Raw genomic sequence first — 12,639 nt, 5'->3', positions numbered from 1 at the left:
AAACTAATTACACAGTTTAGCTGGAAATCGCGAGACAAATCTTTTAATCCTACTTAGTCCATAATTAAATAATATTTGTCATAAACAAACGAAAATGCTACAGTACCAAATCTAAAATCTTTTCGGAACTAAACAAGGCCTAGGAGTGTACACGCAGGCAGCATAGTATGGAGTAGTACTGCTGCCAAGTGTATATACTCCGTACGTACGTAGAACCAGATTGCTTTGGTGAAAAGTTTTAGATTTCAGGTATTGTAGTATTTTTATTTTTATTTAATTACTATTGTCTAATTAATTAACTAGATTCAAAAAAATATTTTTATAAATTATAAATAAACTATGTAATTAATTATTTTTTATTTATATTTAAAATTATAGGGATTCGATGTAACCAAAAAATTTAGAAAAAAAATTACCTGATCGAGGCTAGTACGAGAAGGCCTGATCGAGGTTTGCCGCTGCAGGCATGCGCAGCTGGCACTGCCGCCTGCTGGGCATGCATGCCTGCGCAGGTATTGTCGCGTCAAAGACGACGCCGCCGCGCCATCAATTCCGATCCGAAGATGCGTCTGCTCTGAATGGTTGTTTTAAGTAAAATATTTTAAATTTTGAGTATTTTTTTAAAAAAATACTAAATTTATAATATTAAATTAATATCGTTAAATTATCATAAAATATATATTTATAATATACGTATTTTATATTACAGATGTCATTATTATTATTTTCTCTAAAGTTAGTTAAATTAAAAAAAATTGACTGTTCATAAATGGAGAAGTACTTGTGTGTGTCCCATGGATATGATCGCAGCGACTAATTCCCGCACGTGCCAATGATGCTTCGCTTCGCCCATCGAAAGCTTTTTTTTTATAATCACGAAAGCTCATTTCTTGACGAGTTCCAACGACGATCTGCACTCACCTGCTGTTAATCGCCACGAAATCCGGGCCAGGTTCACCAAAGACATGGCAGGCGGGAGGCGTGGCTGCCGTGCCGTGCGCATCTCCCTGATGCTGGCACGCCGGGCTAGCTCCTCCTCCCAGCCCGGCACGGAAGAAGCGGAGCATGGTGAGATGGCCAGATGGCACGGCAGGAGACAGACAGCGGCAGCTCGTTGCCCCCTTGGTTCCCCGCTACCAGCCGCTGCGCACGCGCACGGGTTCCTCGCGCGTTCAAACGTGGGGATGCTGGATGCACGGACGGGACCGAAGCTCTTCGCTTCTCTGTAAAGCTATGACTAAGAGCAAGTATAATCCTAAGTCTTTTCCTCAAAAAAAAAATCCTAAGTCTTAATCAGTAGGCTGCAAAATTATCCATGTGATCAAAATCGGATGTGGAGGTAAGAAAATTGAAGAGAGGGAAGAAAGTGGACTGCTAATTAACCGCCGGCTGCAAGCACATGGACTAAGGGCTTGTTTAGTTCCAAATTTTTTTGCAAAATAAGTACTGTAGTATTTTCATTTGTATTTGATAAATATTATCTAATCATTTACTAACTAGACTTGAAAGATTCGTTCGCAAATTATAATAAATTGTGCAATTAGTTATTTTTTTTGTCTATATTTAATGTTTTATGCATATGTCGTAAGATTTGATGTGACAGAGAATTTGAAAAATTTTACAATGTTTTTGAAGGCCGTAGTTCACTCCAAAAATAAAAAACTTTCTAAATTCTCTGTCACGTCGAATCTTGCGGCACATGCATGGAGCATTAAATATATATGAAAATAAAAACTAATTACACAATTTGCCTATACATCGCGAGACGAATCTCTTAAACCTAGTTATTTTATGATTGAACAATGTTTGTTAGGCCTTGTTTAGTTTCAAAAATTTTTGCAAAATAGGAATAGTAACACTTTCGTTTGTATTTGACAAATATTGTCCAATTATAGACTAACTAGGCTCAAAAGATTCATCTCGTCAATTTCGACCAAACTGTGTAATTAGTTTTTATTTTCATCTATATTTAATACTTCATGCATACGTCTAAAGATTCGATGTGACGGAGAATCTGAAAAATTTTGCAAATTTTTTGAGGAACTAAACAAGGCCTTAAATAAAATCGGAAGTTCTACAATATTAAAATTCAAAAACATTTTAGATCTAAACAAGGTCTAAGAAAAAGACGTTTTTGTTTCTCTCTCCGAATCACTTGCGTTGTTTTGTTGCTAGTATTTACTGTTTACAGCCAACTCATCAGTCTGCCTTGTATACGAGTTTAGTTGGCACTCGTATGCAGCTGGCTTGCAGCGTGCTATGAGTGGAACTATTATCTTCAGAAAGAATTGTTTGTTGATTTATTATTGACCGATAGAAAAAAAAGCAAACGGAGCCTGGAACCGTGGAACACGCACGCGCCCCGGCATCCATCGCCGTGCGCCCCAACGCCGCGGCCGCCACCGGCCTCATCGTCGGCGTTGCGTCCTGCGACTTGCGCCCTGTGGTGTGGGTGGGAGTGGGACCAGACCAGTGCCCTTTTGGGGGTCCATTGTCCGCTACTCGTAGGTTGGCGAGAGCGGCGCGGCAGCTGTCTGGAGTATAAAAACTGAAAAGTGGATCCTCGCCGAGATCCTGTCGCTGCCAAAAGAAACATTTCATCAATGTATTAACCGCCGGCAGTGTGCGTACAATCTGCTGTTTTTTTTTTTTTCACGCCGGCGCGAGGCTGGATGGATGGAAATTCACCGTTTGTGCTAGCTAGCGGAGAATTGTGGGGTAAGGCCTTGTTTACTTCTAAAAAATTTTACAAAATAGGAATATTAACACTTTCGTTTGTATTTGACAAATATTGTCCAATTATGGACTAACTAGGCTCAAAAGATTTGTCTCGTCAATTCCGACCAAACTGTGCAATTAGTTTTTATTTTCATCTATATTTAATACTCCATGCATACGTCTAAAGATTCGATGTGACGGAGAATCTGAAAAATTTTGCAAAATTTTTAAGGAACTAAGGGCTTGTTTGGCACAGCTCAACTTTAATAGTAAAGCTGTTTTTTAGAAAATAGCTTTATGAGTGACTTTCTAGATGAAGCTAAGCTGTTTTGGAAAAAGTGTTTGACAAAATAGCTTCACCAACTACTTCATGCATAGTTGAGAGAGAGAAATGAGGGAGAAGCTGCAATAAGCTACTTTTTTTCAGCTTTATCCAACTTATGTTTTTGTGAGAGGAGGAGAAAAACAGCTTCACTCATGAAGCTGTTTTGGAAATAAGTGTTTGGCAACGGTACCAAACAGGCCCTAAACAAGGCCTAAACGCTCCGAGCAGCCAAGCGCGTACTGATACTGGCAATTGAGCTAAAAGTACACTGTACACCTGCTCCTTTGACCCTTTGACTGTTCTGATGACTAGTCACCGGCTCAACTTTTGACTTGCCAACTACCATAGGGTCAAACGCCAAACGGTCGTGTACCGCAGGGGTGCTCACGTTTTCCCATCCCATGTCCGGCCGGCCCGGCATCCAAATTCCTAATCCGTACCCCCATCTCGCTACGCGCACCCGGGGAAACCACACGGCCCGAAATGCGGGGAGCAGAAGAGAAAGCGCTTCCTCTCGCCCGGTCGGCCACTTCTCACTGTCATGGTGCCGGTGCCCTCTCCGTCTCCTCCTTCTTTAACAAGGCACCACCACCACCAGCACCTCTCCAGACGAACGAACAAAAAGAGGCCTCGCACCTCGCTCGCTCGCTCGCCTTCCTGCTGTGCTTCTGCTTCCCCAGCGACAGCGAGTCTCCTCAACCTCAGCCCCTCCCCTCCCTTCGCCGCCGCCTGCGACTCCGATGCCGCCGCCGCTCGAGGCGCGCGACTTCCTCGGCGCCGGCGCCACCTCGTCGTGCTGCTCGTCGTCCTGCTCCTCCGGCGGCGATGGGACGGTGCCGCACCTCGCGCTGCGGCTCGGGCTCCCGGGGTCCGACTCCCCCGGCCGAGGCGCGCAGGCGGAGCACGCCCACGTGGACGCCGCGCTCACCCTCGGCCCCGCCCCCGCCCCCGCGCCGCCCAGGGGAGGCGCCAAGCGCGGGTTCGCCGACTCCCTCGACCGGTCCGCGAAGCGGGACGGTGCTGCGGCGGATGACGACGCTGCTGGGGGCGTAACTGGGGAGGATAAGGGGGTAGCTGCGGCCGCTGCCGGAGCTCCGCCGGCTGCCAAGTAAGTCGGTGCTGCAGTTATTAATTGGTTTCGGTTAGTCATATGGGCCAAACTTTTGCTTTTGCTGTGTGAGGAGGATGTGTGCGATGTTTGCTCGTTGGGTCTGTAATAACAGGATTAGTGATTGCTTGATTGCGGGTGGCAATTAGAAGTAAGGGTTAATAAGTTCAGCAATTGAAACCTGAGCACAGAAATAGAAGACGATGAGCAAATTTCCTGCTGTTAATTTGAAACCTAAGCACAGAAATAGAAGTAAGTGTTAATTAGTGATTGCCTGCACACCATCAGGACAAGCATCCCTGTATAAACTGTGTGGTTACAACTTCTAATCGAGTCCGTACTTTTGATGGAATTGTCATAGAGGCCATAACGAAGTTGTTTGAGATAGAAGCAGCCAGATTCTCTATCATGTAGGCACTAGAAGTCTAGATGCATCTAGGGTACAATGGAATATGTCGAGGTCTAGGCATAATGCAAATGGGTCTTGTGATTTTGTTGAGCAGCCTTTTTTTAGTGGCATGGTCTTAATCTTTGGGAGTTTATGTTCTAGGGCACAAGTTGTTGGATGGCCACCTGTTAGGAGCTACCGAAAGAATACACTAGCTGCAAGTGCCACAAAGACAAAGGTGGAAGATGAAGGTAGGAGTGAGGCGGGATGCTGTTATGTTAAGGTCAGCATGGATGGAGCCCCATACCTAAGGAAGGTAGACCTCAAGACCTATTCAAGCTATGAGAATCTCTCGCTTGGTCTGGAGAAAATGTTCAGCTGCTTCATCACTGGTAAGTGTTTCTGTTTTGCGGTATACAATACAATCGACTTTTTCCCCATCTAGGGCACAATTAGGTATACTGTCTTCCGCATAAAGTCTTGAGGAGTCAATTGACAGTAATTGTTGAATGATGATGCATAGTTTATATATAATTAGTTACACTTGCTGAACATTTTGACTTTCAATGTCCGTCAACATTTTTTTTACAGGAACTAGATAGAATGCCCTTTCCAAAAAAAAAAGGGGCATCGCTTGATTGCTAACTAAGGTTCTAGAAAACTTCTTCTCTGCATATATAGCAGACAGGGAGGGAGGGAGGGTGGGAGAGGCTAGTAGTTTGAAATAAGCTGAAAATCATTGCCCATTCTATTTTGATTAGTCAATGGTCAGCATGTACATCAGCCAATAAGTATTGACCAGGATTATTTGGAATATCCTCTTTAAAAGAACAAGGATATAATACAAAGTTGCAAATTATGTCCTAAGGCCTAAAGTCTTAGCCTCCTACTCTGCATTAATGGAAAATGACACTAAACATTATTATGAATACCTTTAAGGTGGGGAGCAAAAAGAAATGCTGTATGTTTACCTGTATTTCATAAGTTTCTGGATCTGTTACTCTGAACTTAAGAAGTATTGACCATTGTTTCCTTAAAAGTATATTTGCCTACATAAAACATTTGTAGCTCCTCTTTTTACGGGAATATTTCTATCCCTACTTCAGGACCGAGGCCTTCCTTTGTTCTGTAAATATAGATTTTTCTCCAATAAATACATATGTTTAAACTAGTGATATGGCAGGTCAAAACAGTTCTTGCAAGACATCAAGAAGGGATAGGTTTACTGATGGTTCTAGGGCTGATGCCCTTCAGGACCAAGAATATGTCCTTACTTACGAAGATAAAGATGCTGACTGGATGCTTGTTGGTGATCTGCCCTGGGAGTGAGTTCCTAACTTAGTGCAAATGATAGTGTTCCTTTTCTGTTTATATGCAAACGATAGGGTTAAATCGATGTGATTTTGGTTGTTTAAGATGTGGCAACTGAAAAATTAGGAAATGGGTCCAGTGAAGATTCTGTAATTTGATCAAATGTTTAGACCCAGTCATGGGCTAAATTAGCTATTCTATTGGATTTTACGAACTTCTTCGGAATGTTCGACTTTGCACTTCTCTAGGATCAGAGAATTCAGATTAGCTAATGCATGGATTTCTATGAATATCTCATTTCACCTTTGTAACAGAAAAAGTTTGCCCTATACTCCATTGCAAATAGTTTACTTTGGCTTTGTCCTAACTCAAATTTATTGAACTACCAAGGTTTTAGAAAAATATATTAACATTTATAAGCTCATGTAAATGCTTTATCAAAATATATTTCATGGAGAATTTAATGGAACTAATTTGATGTTCTAGATATTTGTCCATTTTTTATTTTCCTTAAACACTAGTCTGTGATCCCTGACATGAATTATTCAGATTTTTCTTTCTATTTTATTGTTTAACCAGCTATTGATGCATTAGAAATTTACTAGTTATTTCCAATGTCCTTTTTGCAGCTTGTTCACCACAATTTGTCGGAAACTAAGAATCATGAGAGGCTCTGATGCTGCTGGCATGGGTATGTGTACGCACTGGCATATGTCCATCTTTGACGGAATGACTGTTGAAGACTTTGTTTGATATTAAATATTATGCTGTGATTTTATTTTCTTGGGTTGCTTTTAATGTTAGATTCCTGATCAGTATTATCTGTCCTTGTGGTAGTTTATAATCAACTAAACTATGCATTTGAATATGTTCTTGTCCTGGAAACACAAAAATAGCTATGAGAATAATGTTAGGACAGATTAAATTTCAACAAAAATGTGAATGCCCATGGGGACAGTGTTGGCTGAGCATGCATCCACCAGGGAATTCGTATTGCTGTTTCCTCTTGAAAAATGTGGTCGTGATGAAACTACTAATCTCTGGGCACATTCGGGATTCTGCCAGAAACACTTCTGATCCAGATTTCTCCTTGGAATTTGGAAATGTTCCTCTGGTGATCTAGAATCATTTTGTCGAGCTATTTGGCTACCTGGCTGGATTCTTTGAAACTAGAACTACAATCATGGGAAACAACATTTTAGCTGTTTTAGTCCCCTAGGCAAAAATTTGGAATCAATTCAGGCCGTTTCAAGGCTGAATGGTCTTGTCGCCTGATACCTGCTCGTTTGGCAACAATTCTGGATTCTGGTGTTGCTGGCTGGAATCAGAACCTTCTGATGTGCCAAACAGGACCATTAACCTTGAGATACTGCCAAGGCATAGTAAATTCTTATTCTGTGACATAAAAATACTTATTTCGTGGCTGATATATTTGGTTCAACGCATTGTTCTTTAAATATTTGGAAATTTGAATATAGATCTCTGACTCTGAGTGTGAACTACAGTGTGCTATGCTTCTACTACTATTACTGTTGCTGTCTGCTTATGACTTGGCTACAATTGAACATAGCCCTTATTGCTTTGAAACTGCTACCATTTATGACCAACTATAACTGTTTGCTGAAACCAAGTAACTTGAAAGTTCTTGGAAAAAAAATTGCATCTTGGACCATCACTCTCTGTTAATATATGACATTAGTGAACATTGGCTGCTGTTAACTGTACTTTATGGTTCACACATGCATCAGCTTCATTACGATTTGTTGCTCTGTACTCAAGTATCCAATCTTCCTGCAGCTCCAAGATCACTGGAACAGATAGCTCGGAACAAATAAGGAATGTTGCCCGACAGACACAGTCTGAACTAAGGACAGAGTTTACATGGCGCTGAAGGGAGCGATGTTTTATGCGAAGTGCTTCGGTTAAGTCTTCTTTTCACATGTGCAGTGAGATCTGTGGCCTACTGTAAGACGCCCATTTTGCCCACGAGGTTGTCACGTGTTATTGTAGATGGTCGCTTTTGTCTGTGAAAGATCAAATCCGGTAGCCTACTGCTTCCTCTATGATACTTTCATCTGTATCCGGAAGTTTGTACTTCATTTCCTATAACAGTAAAAAAAGTGCCCATGTTGTCCAGTAAAAGTTATTCTCGTGATGGGTCTAGAAACTAAACACTCAGTCTGTTAATCAGCTCTGATATCTTACCTGATAATTGGGATGATGTAACATTTTACGTTCCTCTGCACTTCTAGGCTAACGAATGTGTTACTGAACTAGTAATGTGTTACCACTGAGGGATATAAGTACATGATACAAAGCTGATTAACAGATTGAGTGATTAGATTCGTCGACGTTCTTCTGAGAGCCATATTGTCTTATAAGCTGTATTTTTTTTTATAGTCAGTAGTATTTTTCTCTCACAATAAATCAACAAATAGTATTTTTAGCCATAATTTTTCAAACAAGCGAACAACCTCCAATCAAAGGATACTAGCCCGGTACTTCCGGGTCCGGATGAACCTAGGATGGACTCCAGTACTATGGTGCTAGAGGATGCACTACAGCCTGTGGCCGAGGCCCGAGGATCTGGAGGAATTCCGCTGCGACGAGGAAAACAATGAACATGCTGCTCTGGTTGCTTCTCCTCCTGTTCGCCACAATGGTGGAGGCAAAGAAGACAACCTTGGCACCACTGTCGATCGCTCTAGCACCGTGCGATGCGCTGCCGAGCCCTGCTGTCCAGCGATCAACTTCTGTGCCCTCCATAGTTGTGAGTTGTGACCGTGGGCAATGATGTGGCCCAACTCGCGACCCCAAGCGCTCAGCTGGCAGCAACGGCTATCGGATCACCTAGGAGTGCGTGTGGCCTCCTTGTTGAGCTTCATCTCATTCGTGAAGCTGCCATTGGAGGAATCGCTGATCACATCCCCCGCGCCGGCGTGTATCCCGTGTCATCGACTCCGTGTTTGTCCCAAGTCTATGCACCGCGACCCCAACCCGGAGAAGCAAGCGAAACGCGTCCATGAAACGTTTGATGGGCCGCCTTTTGCCTCCAAGCAAGCCACCATGCATGTGTTGTTCCCATGGTTGGAGCGCGCATGGGCGGAGTGCTGCCCATGTCACGTTGAGCATGACTATAGCAAGAGCGCTGACAGCTCCTTGGCCGCACAAAGTTAATCAAATCAGTGTGTATTGCACCATCCTGTGGTGCTTTGTTTGTGTTCAACCCAATCACTAATGATATCTCGTTGTGATGTGATGTGATGTAGAGCGTTCAAGCTTCTAATTTTTTTTGTTAATGAAACACGTGCTAAGCACATTCTAGAAAAAAAATAGCATCCTATATCGAAACAAGTTGGAATTGGATTCCTTACTCTACTTTATTACGACCCGTTGCCCATCCTCCAGAGGCTATACAGCTTTGGTAGGAGTAGTTGGTACGAGAGGGAGAGAGGAAAAAAAAAAAAGACGACCGAATCATTAAAAAGGAAATACTGAAACGAGACCTTTGCTTCAGAGTTCAGGGACGAGAGAAGCATTGGACGACAAGGGGATGTGCCCGGCCTGGCGCTTGGCGAGATCTGGTCGGCCTCCCCGGAGCGACTGCGCGTTACCAACCATCGCAACAACTCCAGATCACCACTGTTACTGTATCACACGACCCCAGTTTGCTGCCGCTGCCGCTGCCATTTCCCAACACGTCTGCGCTGCGCACCTCGTGGGCCCTCAAGGATCCGAAGCTAGCGAAACTGCTTTGCTTTACCTGCCTGCAAGAGAGCACGAGAACCCGACACGAGCGCGCGCTGGTTACTTGCGTTGCGTAGCAGCCATAGGAATAGTGCTGCTGTGCTGCGGTGCCACACAACTGCAAAGCTCAGCTCGACTATGAAAGCTCAGCTCCCTAGCACAAAAACTGGCATCCTGACCTCCGTCCGTCCCCGGCCTTGTGCGGTTCTCACCAGCAGCTTCTGCCCGGCATTAACATCGTCACGCACAATTGCACGCCTCAGTCACGTACTGTACGTCACACAGTAACTCTGATCCCGGCCGGGGCGAACCGTGCTCCATCCTGCCGGGCTCATTTAACCCCGGGCCTCCGTCCCGAGCGTCCTCTCGATCGTCTCACCGTGCTGTCCCGTGCCCATCTCTCCAGTCCGGTGGAGAGCGCGGGCGCCGTTGCCTCCATGATTATTCGTTCAGGACGGACGGGACCGACCCTGTCCCTGGGGGGCTGGGGGCACCGCGCGCGGCAGCCCACAGCCTGGTGGTGGTGGCGACCGGATCACCAGGCGTCCAGGCCCAAGGGGACCAAAACGGCACGGCAGCAACAGCACAGACCGAGGACCACTGCGACCTCGACGACACATGGCTCGGGAGCCTCGGGCTCCGGTCGTGGCCTCGACCTGACCCAGCGTCCGCGCCGAGCCGCCTCTTTCAAGCCGCGGAAACGAAGAAACGAACGAGAACCGGTCGAGGCGCGACGCGAACGCCGACGGCGACGCCACCGTGCTTTCACCGTCTCAGGGTCGTCGGCTGACCGAGATCGGGAGCATGGGCGCGCGAGCCACGTACTGAACGCCCCCAGCCCCAGGTAGCATAGCATATCGGTATCGATATCACACGCCATGAACGCCGTCTCGTCACTCACGTGCCGTGCCAGCGCCTGCGCCTGCTGGCTCGATCGCGGTCGCGGACGCCGCGGCAACAGGGCGCGACCGGAGCACATGTGCATGTGGCCGCGCGCGGGACGTGTCGATGCGCGCGCGCGCGCGTGCGTACGTTCTGGTTCTGCTGCGGTGCACGAGAGCGGGGCCAGGACCTCCAGCGCCATCGGGTTCGGTGGGCGACCGCGACGGGAACACGGCCAGTTGCGCGCCATGACTCGCAGAGCCGCGGCCACGGACAGCCCCAGTGGGCGGGCACCCGCCGGTCACATGGCCGCGGGGCCCCGCCTGCTTGTGCCTACGGCCGCCGTCCCCGTCCGCGCCCGGTGCGTGCCGTTGCCATGCCGGGAGTATCGGCGGGCGAAGCGAAACCGGGGCTGATCCGGCCGTTTGAACGCGGTTTGGAGGATATACGTACGTTACGTGACAGCAGAATAGACTTGCAGTTATGGATGTCACGCGCGCGTACATGCGCGATGCCGGGCGCGGCGTGCCCTTAAATGAACACTCAGGCATGTACTGCGACACAAGTGGGAGCGACCCTTTTTACACGAACACAAGAACTATGCCATCGCCATGCATCTAGGCATGGTCCCCGTGTGTGCTCGGTGTCTTGCTCCATGTCTCTTGTCTCCACTTCCCGTTGGAAGTAAGGGCCACTGCTTATATGTACACCTGTTTATTTCGGATTAAAAACCGATTCCCGGTTGGTCTGCCACAAAGTGTTTGACACACGGTGGAGAAAATCACACGGTCGATCGCCAACCGCGGCCGCGTAGCTAGCATACCAGTAGCAGCATCGTCCTCTTGTTCCCTAAGCATTTCGTCTTCTTCAATTCCCCTCCAATCTCCATGAAACCGAATTCCGCTGAGGAATCGTAGTATGAATCGAGAGAACAGCTCTGGAGGCTTAAACCCTTCAACCCTTAACCTGGTAACTCTTGTTCACACTATTGAAAAAAAGATGTGTCAATAGTACTCAATTAGTCAGTCTCAAAGAAATGAAGTAGTGAAAGAAAGTACTTCCTCTGTTCCAAATTATAAGTCATTCCAAGAATCTTGGAGAGTTAAAGCATTTTCAAGTTCGACCAAAAATATAGAGAGAAATATAAAGATTTATGTCATAAAATAGGTACACTATGAAAATATAACGAACAAAGAATCTAATGATACTTGGTTAATACCAAAAATATTATTATTTGCTATATAAATTTGGTCAAATTTTCAAAAAAATGACTCTCTAAGATTCTTTGATTGACTTAGGCCTTGTTTAGTTCACCCTGAAAACCAAAAAGTTTTCAAGATTCCCCGTCACATCGAATCTTGTGGCACATGCATAAAACATTAAATATAGACGAAAACAAAAACTAATTACACAGTTTTGCTGGAAATCACGAGACGAATCTTTTGATCCTAGTTAGTCCATGATTGGATAATATTTGTCACAAACAAACGAAAGTGCTACAGTACCGAAAACTTTTCACTTTTCGGAACTAAACAAGACCTTATAGTTTGAGACGGAGGGAGTAGTAATTACAAAAGAAAAACATCAACTCGGAACACGTACGCATCACAACTTTAGTGTGTACTACCGTCCCCTTCTCTATCAGGAATACCTGAGACATCCCATTCATGCTTGTGACATCTCGGGAGTACGTACGTACGTACGTGCCAGGATGAGCAAGCAATCGTTTGTAGCCATTTTTTGCTCCTTCATTGGGCTGCGCGTACGGAGAACAGGAGGATCCTTTTGGCTGTTGTTCCCACCAAACGATTCTTCTTCCCCCGCACCCGGCCACCCCCAGCAAGCAATAATGCAGCGGCGGGCGATCCATGACCATGAGGCGGATGAGTGGACGGACCGATCCGGAACGTGCGGCCGCTGCAGCGCGCGCGAGTTAATTGGCTATTGCCGCGCAGTGCGGCCGTACGCCCGCGCAGGCACGGATCGCTATCAGCGGGGGGCGTCCGTCCGGGGGGACGAGACGACGGACGGACGGAGCACCCCCACTCCGGCGGACTCAGGCCTCTGCCGTCCGTCCCCATCTGGTTGTGAGATTCATGAGGCAGCGAGTGACACACGCAGGCAGGAGGCACGGCACCAATCAGCCACCGAGCGCAGCCG

General features: G+C 46.1%; 1 protein-coding gene across 1 annotated transcript; it reads left to right on the top strand.

Moving 5' to 3' along the window:
* On the top strand, positions 3,503-8,123 carry LOC8074583 (auxin-responsive protein IAA19). The gene is given in 6 exon segments (XM_002441461.2): positions 3,503-3,749; positions 3,752-4,151; positions 4,702-4,931; positions 5,723-5,864; positions 6,480-6,541; positions 7,648-8,123. Coding segments are annotated over 6 exon segments (1,095 nt in total). The 5' UTR covers positions 3,503-3,526; the 3' UTR covers positions 7,686-8,123.

The sequence above is a fragment of the Sorghum bicolor genome, chromosome 9, assembly GCF_000003195.3.
Source record: "Sorghum bicolor cultivar BTx623 chromosome 9, Sorghum_bicolor_NCBIv3, whole genome shotgun sequence".
Taxonomy (NCBI): Eukaryota; Viridiplantae; Streptophyta; class Magnoliopsida; order Poales; family Poaceae; genus Sorghum; species Sorghum bicolor.
Note: the sequence above shows the minus strand (reverse complement) of the source record. Positions and strands in the feature narration are given on the sequence as shown.